Source organism: Nymphaea colorata, chromosome 3, assembly GCF_008831285.2.
Source record: "Nymphaea colorata isolate Beijing-Zhang1983 chromosome 3, ASM883128v2, whole genome shotgun sequence".
NCBI classification, from domain to species: Eukaryota; Viridiplantae; Streptophyta; class Magnoliopsida; order Nymphaeales; family Nymphaeaceae; genus Nymphaea; species Nymphaea colorata.
This window is the reverse complement of record NC_045140.1, coordinates 20,393,020-20,411,676: the sequence shown is the minus strand read 5'-3', so window position 1 is coordinate 20,411,676 and position 18,657 is coordinate 20,393,020. Positions and strand designations below refer to the sequence as shown.

The following is an 18,657-nucleotide window of genomic DNA, read 5'->3' as shown; positions in this document are numbered from 1 at the left end:
ACTTGATCTTTTGAGCCAACCTCTAAATCTTGTGTCATGCAGAAAACATAAATAATTATTTTTCAACTTGCTGTACAAATATAACTTTTTTTAGAGAAAAAAATAAAACAAGTTGGGCTTCTGTGAGACATTCTGTTCATGACAATTGATCATTGGTATGTCACTATTGTGCATATGCATAATAACTGTAGAGATACGAACAAGAAGAAGAGGAAGAGAAGCAATGATCACGATGTAACGTGGAAAACCCTCAACACGAGGGAGAAAAAACCACGAATGAGGAGGAGTTGGTGCCCACTAGCAGCCAGACTCTCTCTCTCTTAAGATTATCATTAACTCTTAAGGATTAGGGTTACATGACTTAAGTAGAGCCCAAAACGGTCTACAAGGCGGGTCGGGTATGGATCCGGACTCGAAACCCACAATCTATCAACACTCCCCCTCAAGTTGGGCGTACATATCAAACATGCCTAACTTGGATACATTCCTCTCAAATGAAGCTGAAGGAAGAGCTTTCGTCAGAACATCAGCAGTTTGGTCTTCAGACTTCATGTAAGGTAAGATCAACTCTTTCGCATCAATCCTTTCCCGAATGAAGTGACGATCAATTTCAACATGTTTTGTTCTGTCGTGAAGTACAGGATTGTTGGCTAAGTTGATTGCAAACTTGTTATCACAATACATCTTCATAGGTCCTTCAATCTCTATTCCAATGTCAGTCAACAATATCTTCAACCATAATAACTCTGACACTCCCATAGCAACTGCCCTATATTCTGCCTCTGCACTGGATCTAGAGCAAACATCCTGTCTCTTGCTCCTCCATACAACAAGGTTTCCTCCCAAGTAGACACAGTACCCTGTAGTGGATCGTCTGGTATCACCACAACCTGCCCAATCCGCATCAGAATAGCCCTCGATTTCCACAGTCTCTTGTTTCACATACAGGAGTCCCTTACCAGGATTTTTCTTCAGGTAGCATAGCACTCTGTCCACAGCCTTCAGATGTGCATCGGTTGGCGCATGCATGAATTGGCTCAAAACATTCACCGCAAAGGTGATATCAGGTCTCGTGAGGGTAAGATAAATTAGCTTCCCAACCAAACGTTGATATCTTCCCTTGTCTTCTTCACAGAGAGGCTCTCCATCTCTAAGACTCAACTTGTGCCCAGTGTCAAAAGGGGTAGGAGTAGGTCTACATCCCAATTTACCAGTTTCTTCCAGCAGGTCTAATGTATATTTCCTTTGGTTTAGTACAAGACCAGTACTAGACCTAGCAACCTCCATACCAAGAAAATACCTTAGTTTTCCAAGATCTTTGAGGTCGAATTCTGTAGCCAGTAACCCTTTTAGCTTGATAATCTCCTCCTCATCATCTCCAGTAACAATCATGTCATCTACGTAGACGAGCATGAGAGTAACCTTGCTCTCCTTCTTCTTCACAAACAGAGTGTGATCTCCATTTCCTTGTTTGTATCCATGACGTATCATCACTCTTCTCAGTCGTTCAAACCACGCTCTGGGCGATTGCTTAAGGCCATACAATGCCTTTTTCAGCTTACAACACATTTCTGGTTCTTCATATCCTGGAGGCATATGCATATATACTTCTTCTTCGAGGTCACCATTGAGGAATGCATTCTTAACATCCAGTTGATACATCTTCCACTCCTTCATCACAGCTAGGGATATAACCACCCTCACAGTCTTCATTTTCGCAACAGGAGCAAAGGTTTCCAAGTAATCAATTCCATATTTCTGGCTAAACCCCTTGGCCACAAGTCGAGCTTTATATCTTTCAACACTCCCATCTGGTTTGTACTTGATGGTATACACCCATTTGGATCCAACTAGGTGAGCGGCTTCAGGAATCTTCACCACTTCCCATGTCAAGTTTCTTCTTAGGGCATCTATTTCTTCTTTCATTGCATCGGCCCACTTGGAGTCACTTTGAGCTTCAGCGACAGTCCTGGGAATCACAGCCAAAGAAAGAGTAGAAACAAAGCACTTGTAATCTTTCCCAAGTCTGGAATAAGAAACAAAATTACCAATGGGGTGTTGAGTACATGACCTGACACCCTTTCTCAGGGCAATGGGAAGATCGTCATTCTTCTTTTCAACCTCATCATGGGTCTCCACGGTCTCCTCGGTAGGACTTGGTTCATCCAGGGAAGGAGTGGCATTGGGATTGGAAGTAGATCTAGCATCACAAGTCATCACCTTTGTCCGAGTACCTTGTCTAGAGTAGAACTGTCCAAACAACTGAGGGCCTTCCTTCTCAATGCTATTGTCACCCCTTTCCTCATTCTCAGGCACATCAACAGTATTAAGTGATTCTGTTTTCTTGTAGTCCAAAAAATCTATAAACTGAAGTTCCTGTCTCTGAGAATACTCTTCCCTGCCCACAGACTGCTCCCCCTGAAGAGGATTCGCACCAAAGTAAGAGGCATGTTCCAAGAAGGTAACATCCCTCGTAACATAAGCTCGACCAGTAATAGGATCAATACATTTGTATCCTTTTTGCGTAGGGGAGTATCCAACAAAGACACCTTTGATAGACCTAGGATCAAGTTTCTTGACATTTGGACTGTGATCATGGATAAAACATACACAACCAAAAACACGAGGAGGAAGAGGAAATGGTGGACGACTGCCAGGAAGCAACGAGTGGGGAGTCCTACCATTCAAAACACGACTGGGCATGCGGTTAATAAGATAGGCACTAGTAAGAACTGCATCACCCCAATAGTGTTTAGGAAGATTTCTCTGAAACAAAAGAGCCCTGGTGACATTAAGAAGTTGACGATTTTTCCTTTCAGCTACCCCATTTTGAGGGGGGGTGTAACTACAGGATGTCTCGTGAACAATCCCCCGTTGTCTAAGAAACTCCTCAACAGGCCGACACATGTACTCACGGGCATTATCGGACCTGAAAGTTTTAACATTCGCACCATACTGGGTATGCACAAGAAGAATAAATGTCTCGATGATTCGAGGAACCTCGCTGCGGTCTTTTAACAAGTATATAAATGTAGCACGAGAGAAATCATCAATGAAAGTGATAAAATACTGGAAACCTTGACGGGTATGAATGCCCGAAGGTCCCCATACATCAGAGTGAATCAGAGAAAAAGCTTCATTAGCACAACTAGAAGAAATAGGGTACGAAGCCCTCACATGTTTGGCAAACTGACAAACATCACAAGAAATGGAAGACACATCAAAGGAGGAACACAAGTCTGGAAACAAATGTTTCAAAATCCCAAAAGGTAAATGCCCAAAACGTTCATGCCAGTACATAAAAGACTGAAGACAATCTTCTCCTCTTATCTGTCTTGCGGATCGCTGTCAACAGAGCAGTAGCCACACGTATGGGAAGACGATATAATCCATCAGAAGCTAAACCAATCCCAATCCTCTTCCCTGTCACCAAGTCCTGCAAAACACAACGATCGGCAGAGAATATAAGTTCACAATTCAATTCTTTAGTAAGTCTACTGACTGATAAGAGATTTAAAGGAAACTGGGGAACATGTAAAGCGCCCTGCACATGAAATTTGTCCAACAAGGACAGAGTGCCTTCGCCTGCCACACAGGTAGAGGAACCATCTGCAAGAGAAACACGTTCCCTTCCCGAGGACAACTTATACTCATGAAACAATTTTGGATTACCTGTCATGTGATGAGTAGCACCACTATCGACAATCCATTCCCCCACAGAAGAGTTACCTTGATTGCCAATAGCTGCAAGAGCATGATTAGCTGTAGTTCCCTCTGAGGTCTCAGTCTTGTTGACATCGAGCCTGCCCAAATAAGCCTTTAGTTCACGAAGCTGGTCAGCAGAAATGGAGACTTTTTCTCCACTAGAGGCTTGCACCTCAGACACGGGCGTTCTCCCAGTCAAAGATCTCCCTCTGTTCCCCTTCTTTTCTGGATGAAGATCCCAGCAATAATCCACAGTGTGACCTGTCTTCTTGCAGTGAGTGCACCGGCGAAGAGACCTAGATGGGCCGCCAGGACCACGACTCACGAGAGCAGATCTCTCGTTATAGGGCACAAGTTCCCTCTTCCCTTCTTTTGTAACAAGCCTTCTCTGTTCTTCCGCTTCAACACAGGAGTACACATCTTCAATACTGGACACCTCCCCTGAATTCAAAATCTGACTTCGAACACCTTCAAACTCATCATTTAAACCTGCTTAAAATAGGAACACCCTGTTTTCCCATTCATGAGCAACATAGAGCGCCTGATCATGGGGACAATGCCAAGGAATATCAGAATGATAGTCAAGCTCCCATAGTACTCTGCAACAGACGAGGTCCCTTGTCGAATGCCATAGACTGTCTTCATTACTTGGTAAGTACGAATTGCGGTCTTCTTTTGGCCATACATTTGCTCGAGGACCACCCACATGTCTCTAGCAGTCTTCTTCCGAAGGATAAGGGGCTGAATATCGGCGGAAACGGAATTGACAATCCAAGTTTTCACTTGATTATCCTCAAGAAACCAAGTATGCCACACATCACTTGTTCTTGCTGGTTCGGGGTTGCTCCCATCAATATAGGCCATGCGACCACGGCCAGCAATCCCCATGGTCATAGCAGGCGACCACGAGAAATAATTATCCTTGGTGAGGCGAAGAGTGATGACCTGCATGGGAACATTCTCAGTTCTAAAAGCCCCTATTTCAGTGGGATTGGTGTTGACGGTTGACGAGGAAGAGGCTGCCATAATCACAGACCAGTAGGCAGCAAGGGCAGCAAGAAGCAATCACACGATACAACACCAAAAAACGGACAGAGAGCAGGAAACGGAACCAGGCAAAGCGGCGCGGCGCTGGGCGGGAACAGACCAGGCAGTCGGCGCGGCGCTGGGCGGAAACAGACCAGGCAGAGCGGCACGGCGCCGGAAAAGGACACGGCGTTGGGCGGAAAAAGACCGCCGCTGGACAGGTCGTCGTTTGGGCAGGCCGACGCTGGGCGGAAGCGGCTGAACGGGAACGCCGCTGGGCAGGGCGTCGCTGGGCGGAAGTAGCGGATTCCTGAGCGGCGCTAATCAGGGCGTCGCTGGGCCGGTTGTCGCTAGGCGGAGACGGCGGTATCCTGAGCGGCGCCGATCAGGGCGGCGCTGGGCGGAGACGGCGGCGGGACGACAGACGACGCTCGGGCACGAGCGTCGGGCACGGGCGAGACGATGAACAGTGCCGGGCGATTCTCCTCTAACACGGGCAAAAGACAACCAGAAACGCCGGAACTTCACGGCTCTGATACCATGTAGAGATACGAACAAGAAGAAGAGGAAGAGAAGCAATGATCACGATGTAACGTGGAAAACCCTCAACACGAGGGAGAAAAAACCACGAATGAGGAGGAGTTGGTGCCCACTAGCAGCCAGACTCTCTCTCTCTTAAGATTATCATTAACTCTTAAGGATTAGGGTTACATGACTTAAGTAGAGCCCAAAACGGGCTACAAGGCGGGTCGGGTATGGATCCGGACCCGAAACCCACAATCTATCAACAATAACCTTCTATAGTTTTTCAGCAATGAGATTGCTCCTTTATGGCACCCTTCATTCTTTATTTGTGTCGCATTGGTTGGGTGAAATAATTTGATTTCATTTCATTTGACCTGATAACCTTTTAGATGTAATACATATTTTAGCTTACTTCAAATTTTTATCTCATTTCTAATTATTTATGCTATCCTGCAGTCAGAAGCAGTCAGGAGACTCCCGTTTGTCCTTGTACTAAATCTACAGGTGCTTGTTCTTGAGCATGCCGTTCTTTTCTTAAGTACTCTCAAACATATTATGTAACTCTAGATGTGTCATCCAATATCCAGCATTTCATCCATGTTGTTTCATCTTTCTTTAATCAAAACCTTTTGCTTCAGTGTTTTCTATTCATTGCATTGGGCATGTAACTTTGTGATGCCACATATAACAAGATTGTTCTGTTGCATGTCTATGAGTTCACGTCTCGGAGTTTGAAATATTTTCTATATTGCAGAGTGTAGCTTTTGAGCATGCACTGATGCCATTTAAAGGGAGTTCAGTGAACTGATTACAACGGTTTCTAGGCGGTGTACCTTAGTTTTGTGATTTAGATGTTAGTTGATAAATCCTTTATATAATCACAAAATTATTGATACCTTCATTCTTATGATGACATTCACTTTTCTTAGACGTGACTACATCACTACAAAGACCCTTGACACCCCATTATTCTTAAAACTGATGTTATTGGACTGTTTTGACAGGTGCCTGCAAAACCAAATTACAGTTTAGTTCTTTATTATGGGTCAGAGAGGCCCATAAGGCAGGGTTCCTTGCTGTCCAAATTTGTAGATGGAACAGATGCATTCCGGAATTCCAGATTCAAATTGATTCCTAGCATTGTGGAGGTATGAATGTTCATAATACAGCCTGGCTTACCCCATAAGTTATATGACTTGGGTACTGTACTGCCCATGGATTTCAGATTTCTAATCTTATAGTCTCAGTATTTACCAACGAAACTGATGTATGACTTGCTATGGAGATATAAATTGCAGTAGACACGTAGCTGTGTCAACAAGAAAGACGAAAGGAAAAGTTATAGATGGTTAGATTTGGGTGTGTCAGAGAAAGAAAGAGATAGCATGTGATCTCCATTATTTGATCCCCTCCCAAGAGTGTGTAACTATTCACATGTTGAAATGTTTCAGGGATATTGGATGGTTAAACGTGCAGTCGGTACCAAGGCTTGTCTATTAGGGCGAGCAGTGACATGCAAGTATCTTCGGCGGCAAAATTTTCTTGAGGTATACTTTTAATTTCTTGCTGTGTATTCTTGTAGTGTAGTTCTGGTAAGTTTGTCCTCTAATAAAAGGTTGACAGAATACCAGCGGAACTGCTGTTTGTATTATTTGTGTTAGATTTGTTATTTGCCTAAGTTTTTCCAATGGTTAAGATTGTCTATAGCATCTATTGCGTTTATCTTCTTAGTTTTAAGAGTTTTTTTATGTTTGGCTGGTTTTTCTACATTAAGTGGCAGTTTTACTAGTCGATGGTGTGCTCTTTGTAGATTAAAGAACTTGAGAAACAATATTAGGAGCTGTCAGCTAGATTCCAGCATAAGGATAGGACCATAGGAAACAATAATTTCAAATGGGGAGAGGAAGAGAGGAACCTCGATGGCCACCATGGTGGCCAAGAGATTCGAAAAATGAAAAAAAGGAAGGGGCTGTCTGAGCAGCCCATCCCTCTCTGCATCAGCCATGGCCGAGCTGCCGAGGCAGTGCCATGGCCCACCAAGAGGGTCATGACAGAACCAGGGAGATCATTGAGATTACAGGAGAGAGAGAGAGAGAGAGCTAACAAAAAGAGAAAAAGTAGGGGGTTATATATATATAGTGCCAAGCCCTGTTTGGTGCCTAAGACAGCCCGAGCCAACTAGCTATTTGTCGGCTGCGCCAGGCTCAGTTCATTTGGGACCTAGGCCTGGCCCACTGCCCACCCTCCTACTAGTGCATTTTAGTCCTTTGGGTTCATCCATGGGTCATGTATTGATTTTCTTCTTAAAAGGGTAGGGGGATGAGTGGTAAGCACAAAAAGTAACCATTTTTTTATAAAGGATATCTAGGCCCTTTGATGTAGCATAGCCACATCATGATATTTTCGAAAATATTGCGATATTAACGAAAAAAATTTAAAAAAAATTGATAAAAACGAAAAAATATTGGGATATTTTGAAAAAACGTTAAAATGAATTTATTGGGATTTAAACACGATTTTATTGCGATTTTTTTCATTTATTTTTTACTTCATTTTATATTTTTATTTTTTCAACTTTTGTTTCATTGTTTTATCTCCTCTTGTTTTAGGTATTTAACATGACCTCCAAAATGTAATTCAATACTTATTAGTTTTTCTTTTCTTGTATTTTTACCTAACATTTTTATTTTTTATTTAAAAAAAAAAACTTTGAGATTTTCTCGAGATCTTTTTGAAAAGAACTTTGCTGATGAATACCCAAAAAACGCCTCGCAAAACCAGACAACAATATTTGTGGCTATGCCCCAAGGGTGCAAAAAATCACTGGTAAGGCCAGCTAAAAAGCTGAACTGGTCCTACCTATTTCCCATAAATGTAATTCATACCACTACACATGTATTTTTCTTGAGTATCCATTGGCAAGGCTATGTCACACGGACTCCTCAAAAAAGGGCTGCACCCGTGTCGACACGATGCTGGTGCTGGTGTCGCTCCGACATGCACCCCAACTACGTCCTTTCTTATGCAAGTTCAAAATATTTTTCTTTTTTTTTTTTCTTCTCTCTGTCCCTTTCTTTCTTTATGTATAGTAATAAAAGTAAAAGGGATGGACAGATTAAGCTAAGAAACAAGCTAAAATTATATATATTATGAATACATACATTTATATATATATAATATACAACTTCGCCGCACCCTCACACCCAAATTTTTTGGGATATGTCGCACCGGCATAGGCACCCGCACACCGCACTCGTGTGACATAGTGGCAAGGGTTCTCAAAAGGTTTTCCAAAATAGCCAAAAAATCTTGGAATTAAAAAAAAAATTATAGCAATAATAGAAATTTTTGAAAGCATGTGTTTTCTGCTAACATTTTTGCAAGAATACTGATAAAGATTCAAATACTCTTTAAAACACAAAAAGAAACACAAGAAAAATGAAAACCTACACTTGAATTGGGTATCTTTGGAAGGATTTTTTATGGGAGGGGACATCGTGATATTGTCACGATGAAAATGTCATCATATTTTTTTCATGGAGATTTATTTTTCTCCTCTTTTGCTAATAATATTGTGATACCTTCAAAATGTTCCCCATGTTTGTGACAATGATGCACACCCAGGACCAAACTTTCCATTTTTCATCAAGTTAGAGGATGAAAGAAACAAAAAGACGAGTTTCACTGGAACAGGTTGAGAACTGGTCTTGACCTGATCCAAGCCAACCATACTGGTCTCCAGCAATGTCCATACAGGTAGTTGACCTAAGCTCACATATTCAAGTTTCATAAATTAAGGGTTTATTCTAATGTATTAGTAACTCGATTGGAGGTTTCGCGATGTTCGTTTCCACATTGTATAACTGTCCAAGGGCTTCTAGTTGTAACTAACTTTTCTTTAGGCTGAACAGTATACAACAGTGCATTTTAGAAATTGTAGTTCTCAAATGCTTGTAACTGCAGCTTCATAAGTGCATTTATTTTATATCCCCTGATTTGTGGTTCTGTGCCTCCTCGTTTTTAACATGTATATGTAAATTGTGAATTTTCAGATAGATGTGGATATTGGATCCTCTTCAGTTGCAAGGGGTATAATAAGTTTAGTTCTTGGATATGTCACTAGTCTGGTGATCGATCTTGCGGTTCTTATTGAGGTATATACTTCAGTATTTCTGAGAACTGAGAACAACCTTCTTAATTTTTTCTCTTTACATTTTTAACAAAATATCTATGCCATCAGCCTTTGATTTCTCCAGAAAATCAGATTAATCATGCCTCAATCACTTTTCTTTTCATTATTTTTCAATTTCTGTAGTTAAACCTTGCAGGTCTTTAATGTGATTTGTTTGATAGGAATTTGAGAACACATATATAGGGTGCTTATAAAATGAGGAAACATGTTCGTACATGTAGAAAATATGACCAAGGTTCAATTCTTGATAAATAAACCATTTGAATCACGTTTATGTGTTTGGTTGATTTGATGCAACGTGCACCTATTATTGCTATCCTGACAGTTTCATACCTCCTATAGTACCGAATATTTTCACATGCACGTAGTGATCTACCATCTTCCTTTATTCCACGTGGACCGAACTGATAAAGAGAGTTCTATGTTTGTCATTCGTACAGGCCAAGGAAGAGAATGAACTGCCTGAACACATCCTTGGAACCGTCAGGCTAAACAAAATCAAGGTTGAGTCAGCTGTATCATTTTGAGGCTCCTAAAGATGAGCCAGTATACAAGGCAATCCTCCTAGAAATTTAATGGTAAGTTGTTATGTATCTTGTATTTATCACAACCGATGTTGGTCAAAAAAATTTGAGCCATAATAAATCAATCTTGTTTATTGTATGTGGAAACGTTGCCTTTGCATTGCTGAGCATGCTTTGGTTGCTAAATATTCCAAACTATATGAAACATTATTTACATAAATAATTGCAATCAAGCTGTTGCAATCTGATACCAGTGTGAATATGCTCTTAACTTGGATATGACAGGATCCTTGTGCCCCATAATGAAGAAAAACTTGTTGCATTGTTCAATAAAAAATTACCGACCAACCTCTAGATTATTTTTGTTTATCCAATTTGTAAGAATCGGCTTCTACTGAGATTAAATTAAGCTTTTGGTTGGCATGCGAGTCTAAATACAGATGATAATTCTGCTTCTTGTGAGCAAACTGATGCTTTTTTACCAAGACGCCAGTGAATCCAAGCAAGTTATCTCTCGTTCCTTCATGAAACTCGAAACTAAGTATAAATCTTAATCAGTCTATGGATGCGAACAGTTTCTGGCCATCAGCATGGTTTTTGTAAGGCCTAAAACTTTCATGTTTGTAAAACTTTTCATGTTTCTTTTTTAGTTAAACGCTTTGATATGATTTCGAAATTCTTTCGTATTTCTGGCGATACGCTTGGGGAAGTACTGATACAAGTCCCGGAGAAATCACGAAAAATCTGTATCGGGTATGAGGCCACAAGCGAAACAGCAAAGGCGTAACTCACCAATAAATGTTGGATTGAACGCTTTTAACCAAAAGACGTTTGATTCTAGGGCTGCACATCGGGCCAGCTTGAGATTGATTCGACTCAAAAACTTGAGCTCTGAGTTTCATAGAACAGACGTGAGTTCGACTTGCTTAGCTCGTCTAATTTGTTTTTTGTGAACCTGTCTTGTTTCTTTTAACTTATCAACTTGTTTAATTAATTCAATTATAATAAACTGGTTTTAGTTTTACATAATCAAGTCGAGCCAAGTTTAAACAAGTTGAATTCGTACAACTCAAACTCGATTCGTTAACAGTTCAGGAATGAATTTGAACTCAAGCTGGATTCGAGTTTTTTCTAGAGAGTTTGAGTTGAGTCAGGCTTATTGTGCCGCCCTATAGATAATGCTTATTTACAATGAAATAGAATTTGAATCTCAGGACACTCTTCACCTTGGATGAAGAATGCTTAAATAGAATCTCCGATATTCCCCAACTCTTCCCCAAGACCATCTGACCGTCTATTCACATTTGAGGCAGACCGTCTATTCACATTTGAGGCAGAATGACACACCTGTCTAGCGACCACGTAAAGCACCTTAAAAAAAAATGATTATTAATCTCACCATTAGCGCTCCGCCTTAATGCTGTATAACATTGGTTTCCGCACCGTGCTGGATGTTTTTATTTCTATATATATATATATATATATATATATATATATATATATATAAAAGCCCGTGTACCAATGTGTAGATACGATACACACCGGACTAGCCGGACCTACTCACCAATCGTGTTGTAACGTTACATAAATCCTTGCATAGAAGTACATATTTATGCATGGCGTAGTAGTATTCACCTTGACTGCTGAACGCGCAAGATTTTAACGTATCAAGTGTGAATATCATGCACCTGGAATCAAGAGAACAACCCAGATGGGGAAAGCAGCTGGCTGCCCCGAATGCGTCATATGTTCACTGCTCGAAAGTGCAGATTTTATGAAGCGGATATGAGCGAACAGCCTAGATCATCTTTATTTAAAATCTGAAAAGTTCAAACGGATGGGGAAATGGAACTTTCCCAAGAGACGAATAGCAAGAGCAGCTAGGACAGATAGTTATGATGATGATCAGTTTCATTGATTACTCCAACATGCTTTATGATAAATGGATTAATGCTCAATGTCTAACTCAAAAGGAATCATATCGTCGATGTAGCTAAGCGACGTAAGTATTTTCGTTTCAAAGGCGACTCTAGCAGGCTGCATCTGGCTTCTTCTTCCACGCAGGGGAAGTTGCTACCGTTTAAAGCTCTCTCCTTAAGAGTCAGCAAACGTTTTACTTTATTACCAAAAGTTTTATTTCGCTCATTCTTTACCGATTGAAATTCCCAACCCCTGTCAAGCTGAACGGAGAACACGGCAAATGCAAGGAAATACTCTATGCAATTTTTTTTTATTCAGTGGCGGATATGCAGAAATTATTTCTTCTTTCAACAAGTCCAAAGTTACAGCTTTTGTGACTGTCACATGTGACATGCCCCCTCACCACCGTCTGAATCACTAATACAAAAGCTGCCAAAGAAACTATCCAGGAGACAAGGACCAATTTGAGATGTCATGGCAGCCTCATCAAAAAATGAACATCCTCCAACAAAATCCACCTTGAGGTGACAAATGCTAGTGTGGAAAATCTGTCATAGATCCAAAAAAAGGCAAAAAAAAAAAAACGTGCCAATGACATCTGGACACAATTTTCTTTATTTATAATCTCTAAAAGCGCTAAACTCAACATATCTAACGTAGCTGCCGACAAACGTAAAACTAGCAGATCGACAATCAGCTGAGATTATGATAAGAATCAATAATTGCATCAGCCAGATATTCGCACTTGGACAAAGATAACCCTGCCAATGAGATTCTTCCATCCTTGGTCATATACACGTGCCACTTGTTCGTCATATTGTCACTCTGGTCAATCCAACAGAACCAATGTCAAACAGACGTGGAAGGTAAAGTGATTTTGAAAGGGGTCGGTAATTTGACATTGTCCAAAAGAAATTCCCAAAACCTGTTTCTGTAACCAGGTTTGACAATTGTAGTGGACGGCCAAGAACATGCCAATAGGTGGTCCCAGGGGCCTCACATATACATGTTCTAGTCATCTACTATATTACCTAGCGATGGCAAACCAGGGTGAGTAGAATTTACCTGAGACTTGTTCAATCCAGTAAAGGAGAACATGCCAATTTGTCTAAGAATGAAGGACCAATCCTTGCCACTTTTGTCCTTTTCGATGAGGTTGTCATAAAGCCTCTGCCTCACATTCTTTATCCGTCCTGCCATTACTTCCATTTCTGCTTTCCATTCGTTGAACAAAGTTGGGTCTCCAACAATATTGGCAACAATCCGAGCGCCATGGACAGGAGGATTTGAGTACATTGGCCTTGCAAGCCTTTTCAATTGGCTCTTAACCCTGTGCACAAGGAAGAAAAATAGAATAAAGAAAAATAAAATATTACCTTTTCATTGTGGCAATGTTTGCAGTACCCAGATAAGAAAAACTGACTCTAAGAAGTTTATATGTGTGACATGTACCCAGTCATCTTAACATGAACAACAAAACAGCTCTGACACGACAATAAATAGAATTTTCTTTGTAATTGCAAAGCATGATTTCAGGCACCTCAAATGAAAACCTTATATGCAGTTACAATGAGATCATAAGATGCATCACTTGTCGTTGCCAAGCTATTGGAATGCTCTTGAACCTCAACTATGTTGGACAGAAACATCGTTGGACTGGACCACATGAAATTCTCAAAACACATTGCCAAATACACATAATCTGTGCACAAGTAATGGATGCAATTTTTTATGTCTGCATAGAACATATTGGAAAGCTCACCTGGTTGCTGCATCCGATGAAGAGCATACAACATTTATTGCCCCTATTCTTTCTGCATATAGGCCCAAATTTTTACTGTATGATTGAGCAACTAGAACCTCCAAACCTCGAGCTACAAACAACCTAACAGAATAGGCATCTGCATCCAGGCTCCCACTAGCAAATCCCTAGAGAAATATTTCACTTCAGACCATTATTTTATCCAGAACCTCCCAACATCCAATACCTAATAAATGACTTACCTGGTATGCAACATCAAAAAATGGGATGTGATTCTTTTCTTGGATGACATCAGCAATGACCTCCCACTGTTCAGGAGTTGGATCTATACCAGTTGGATTGTGAGCACAACCATGAAGAAGCACAAATGACCCATCAGGTGCAGCCTGAAGGAAAAAACAACTAAATTATCAGCATGTAAATTAAGTTTCAGTTATCCAACATCATGGTCAAGAATATGCCACAGACATTGGGAAAAGACAAATCAGAAGGCCGGACGTATGGTCATTGTAAGGAAGAACAAAATATTTGCCCAACCTTAACCCAGGATGATTGCTTGATTATTTACTCTGTTCTTCAAATTATCAACTAACATTTTGGAGACGAAAGTGAAAATTTCCAATATGGAGTGAGTATAAATTGTCACAACTTGTTGAACACATAAATTTTCTCTCTCACCTTGATATCTGCAATCATCCCTTCGAAATCTAATCCAACTGTTTTGGGTTCATAGTATCGATATTCAGACCAAGGAACTCTAGCATCATTGAAAATGTTTTTGTGGTTACCTATCCAGCAAAAAAACAGAGTCAATGCACTTGCAGACAAGCTGAAAAGTTGCAAAACAGTACCCACGCTTACCCCAAGTTGGAGAAGATATTAGTGCCTTTGCATCAGGGAAATATCGTTCTATGAGTGCTGCAGCCAAGCGAAGAGAACCTGTCCCAGAAAGGCCTTGCACGGTTGCAACCTGGAAGTCGCTAATTAGATATCTGTGCCTGTTCTCTTTGTTCTATTATTCTCAAAATTATGTGTGGACTTTGTACAAGACACATACTCTTCCTTGCTGTATGGCAGCATTGTTGGCACCTAACAGTAATTCTGCAGTGGCCTTGTTGAACGCAGCCAAACCTTCAATTGGAAGATACTGCAAATATCATAAACTGAGTCATGAGTGAACGACAATTAAAAGACTCGTAATGATGAATTTTATATGAAAAAGATGTGCTTACCTCTTTGTTTTCTCCTCTTCCAAGCATGAGATTCTCTGTCTTAAAGAGTGGAAAAAGGAGAACGGAATTATTTCAATGTCTACAAATAACCTAACTCTAGCTAACTATGAGTCAACTTTGTCAGTGTCTCTATGCACTAAAAGAAAGTGATGGCCTCAAACTTTTTCATTCTTTGTTGTTTTAGAAATTTGGAATAAAATGCAACTCATAATACTGTGAGTAAATAATGACCTTTTTAACAACATCAAGCACATATGGTTGAAGTTCTTCGGTTCGGTAAGCTCCAACACCAAGATTAAGTTTTGCATCACTTGTGTCAGCCTTGAATGCTTCAGAAACTCCAAGAATAGGATCTGGTGGGGCCATTGTAACCCCTTCAAATCGAGAAACTTGAACTGCTGCAGCTGTCATCGTTATTCTTCCAGGTGACTGTGATAGAGTGAGTTCACAGACCATTAGCACTAAGGCATACAAAAGAATCAGTGGCCCTTACAAAGATTCATCAACAGTGGGAACACAAACTTTGATTTCAGATATCCACAATTTCTTGTAAAGGAAAATTACAAAATGGATATATGTCTGAGAATACATGCTCTACATACTTTCTTCTTCTCATTCATGTTAGAAATGCATTGTTTTCTTGCATACAGCAATGCTTATGTTCATGATCTTCAGTGGCGCATGCCCATGTTGATAAAGTAAATATATCTTCATAAGTCATAACATCAAAAAACTAGAAAATGCTGATAAAACCAGGGTGTTAAAAGCCAAACTCTCAGACACTGTTAGGCTGCCAACAAAGTAGGGACAGCGAAACTCGAAAATGTCAAAATCCTCAGCTGGTAACACCATGGACCTCTCGAACTTTGATTCAAAAGGGATCATCAGCCATGATACTATTAAGTAAAAGAAGCAGACCTACATCCATTACGCTAAAAATCTTTTCTGATCTGACCTGAATCCTAGTGACAAAAACCACCAACTGGTTTGCAATTGAAACCTCAGCCTAATACTCTAAGACGGTCCATCCATCTTTTTGCTTTCGTCTATCGATAATCACTTGCTTGTACCAAATTGGTAAAGAACCAAATCAGGGATTTCATACTACCGACGCTTCCTAATTCTTGCACGGTTCATGATTCTCCATCCTTGTCGCGATTCCTACTTTGCCTATAAACTGTGTACTCTCTAATAGGGAAATGTTGATAAGAACCGCCTATTATTTCCCGTTACTAACTTTTCAAAGTTGCAGAGTCCATGAATCCAAGCCTCAAATTCCAATAAGTAATTTTGAAGATAAAAAAGCATCCCAAGACAATTAATCACGAACCCGTGCCACAGGGAGACAGAAAGCAGAGAGAAAATCACTTCAAAAGCACCAAAGAAAGACAAATGTATCGACAGACAATCAAATTTGAAAGAAGAGGAAAAACCGATGATCTTGACATGAAGATGCGGTTGATCTCTACCTGTATCTTCCTAAGGCCGCCCGTCTTCGGCTTGCCGAGAGCGCGGTGTCGCAGGGACGATAACGACACGGTCGTCTTCTGCACGATACGAGTAGTCAAATGAGGCCAAAGTTCGAAAAACAATACCAAAAAGAAGAATGATCCTGAACAATCAGCGATCGACCTTTAAGCCCTCGAGAGCACCCACTGATGAGGATGCTGGTGCGGAGGCCATGGCAAGCATCGAAGACGCCATTCTTGCTGCAGAAGAAAAACCAGAACTTAAACCTGAAATCTCGAGCTGTACCACGATCCAAGATGACGAAATTCAGCGAGGTGGTAATGAGAAGTCGGATAAGACACTTCAGAAGTTTTAGCAATAAAAACCGCCTGTGGGAGAACAAAAGACGACGGAACTCACCCGGTGAAGCAGCCGAGAGGAAGGCAGATCGATGCAGATACCGGTGAGATCAGAGGAAGACTACTAGAAATAGGAGACCCATCACGAGCGATGATTTCCAGAACACTGAAAATGCGGCACCTGTGGAGCGCGGAGAAGCCAGAAAATCTCCGACTGCGTTCGCACCGTCCATCGGTAAAATAAACGGTTGTGATTGGTTTATTACTGCTTCAGCGAACTCATGGATCCTGTAAATTGACGGAGCATCTTAACGGTCAAGCCCTTGAATGGACGGTAAGAATCTTGGAGGTCTTCCGTCGGAACGGCGAAAATAACACGGTCGATTTCTCGTCTACTTTTTCTGAAAATAACACGCGCATATCGTGATAGAAGATGTATGTTAAGTAAAATCCTTTGGGTCTTGGTTGCGTTTGATTTCCTATAGATCTCAAATCTAAAGTCATATTATATTTAGAGTTGTATTATAATTTGGAGTGAAGGAATATTTCATTTCACTCGATAGATGAGAGATCCCAAACCCAAACCCCCTCTGCCTCTGGGGTTCATGGTCGTGTCGTTGGCTGACTTGGGTCTAATATACTTTAACTAATATACCACTCCCATTCAATTGATACAGAAATATAACGCATTCTTGTGGTGAATGTAGTACAAACTTTCACCACCATCAGCTTCACCAGCTACATTATACTCCGGCGGCACATAGTATTACCATTGACACAATACGTATTGATCCATCGATGCTAGCCGCAGCCAAATACCAATCATTGACGGGAAGGTTCGCTGCACTCGGCACCACTGAAGGGCATTCGATCTGAAAGTCTTGATGGGATGGTTGTTGTTAACTGGTAGGCAAACCCTCTGTATTTTAAACTGATAACGACGGCACCTTACTGTTGGACGTTTGAATTATGGACCACAAGGCGAAGGATGTTGGCTCGTGTGGATTGGCCTCCCTTGGTCTCCATCACATCTCATCTCTTATCATACCTAAACTTTCATTGAACTCGACGTGGTTTTCCTGTTAATCAAAGACAACAAGCTTATCTGTGAGAACATGAAGCGCTTTCACATTCATCCATGCGATATGAGTTGCTGACATATTCTTCACCACCTTGTAGCTGCCGTCAAATCATTTTTAACATTCGAGTTAATTGCAGTGAAAGCAAAACACTAGTTTGTTAGTTGCTTTATGCTATGCAACGAAACTCACAGACATATCTTTCAACAACGGAAAAGAGAAGAAATGAGTTAGTAGAATACCGATGTTTCAAATTACAGAATTTGAGTTCCTTGGCTTTACAAATGCTATCGAATGCTAATCTTCATATAAGTAACAAACTAATGATCGTGTTCAAATCCTGCCTGCGGATATGTACATCGCAATAAGGAAATTATAAGGCAATGAGCAGGGGCTCTGCAAGTGTTTGGTTAACACATGACCTGCTCTCTTATGGACCAGTTCTTATGGTCGAGCTCAAGTAAGGCTTCATCTATAACAGTGGATGTAGGATAAGGCCTTATAAATTAATGGTGGCAAGTGTTGTAGTCGATTTAAAAGATGTATCGTAGATCTACTGAAGCCCTAAAAAAGCCAGAACCTTAGAGACATGAGTGTGGTCTTGAGAGTTTTATGTCAAAAGCAGTTTCTCCTAAGTAAACATTAAAAAAAAAAAGACACATAAGACACATTTTCCGAAGACTAAAGTCTGTAAGTTGAGTCAATACAAGATGCCAACAGATTGAGCGAGAACCAGTTTATCAGCTTGCTGACCAACCATCAAGGTAAGAGCAGAGTTCTATAGTCTCAATCATCATCACATCTCATATCATATCATTGAAGAAATCGTGCAGACCGCAATTTTTTTTGCCTTCTCAAGATTCTTTGAATCCAAAAGCAAATTT

The 18,657-nt window shown here is 40.8% G+C and overlaps 2 protein-coding genes across 3 annotated transcripts in view; one reads left to right on the top strand and one right to left on the bottom strand.

Moving 5' to 3' along the window:
• Positions 1 to 10,111, top strand: part of LOC116250147 (protein ENHANCED DISEASE RESISTANCE 2) — a 43,346-nt gene extending 33,235 nt beyond the window's left edge. The window contains exons 18-22 of the mRNA XM_031623589.1: positions 5,713 to 5,760; positions 6,261 to 6,404; positions 6,708 to 6,803; positions 9,309 to 9,410; positions 9,889 to 10,111. Coding sequence (XP_031479449.1) covers positions 5,713 to 5,760; positions 6,261 to 6,404; positions 6,708 to 6,803; positions 9,309 to 9,410; positions 9,889 to 9,975 — 477 coding nt within the window. The 3' untranslated portion in view covers positions 9,976 to 10,111. The remainder of the gene's footprint in view (positions 1 to 5,712; positions 5,761 to 6,260; positions 6,405 to 6,707; positions 6,804 to 9,308; positions 9,411 to 9,888) is intronic.
• A 2,108-nt stretch (positions 10,112 to 12,219) lies between these two features.
• Positions 12,220 to 16,987, bottom strand: LOC116251293 (aspartate aminotransferase, chloroplastic). 2 transcript variants are annotated; one of them, XM_031625462.2, is made up of 12 exons: positions 16,756 to 16,987; positions 16,519 to 16,635; positions 16,356 to 16,433; positions 15,118 to 15,315; positions 14,887 to 14,925; positions 14,712 to 14,801; positions 14,516 to 14,624; positions 14,333 to 14,442; positions 13,897 to 14,040; positions 13,655 to 13,821; positions 12,958 to 13,222; positions 12,220 to 12,717 (listed from the first exon to the last, which is right to left on the bottom strand). In XM_031625462.2, exons 2-12 carry the CDS (start codon positions 16,588 to 16,590, stop codon positions 12,586 to 12,588), a joined length of 1,404 nt encoding a protein of 467 aa, XP_031481322.1. In that variant the 5' UTR covers positions 16,591 to 16,635; positions 16,756 to 16,987; the 3' UTR covers positions 12,220 to 12,585. The 2 variants fall into 2 exon arrangements, with proteins under 2 accessions (XP_031481322.1, XP_031481323.1); XM_031625463.2 differs by having other exon boundaries at positions 16,519 to 16,595.
• Positions 16,988 to 18,657: the final 1,670 nt, after the last annotated feature.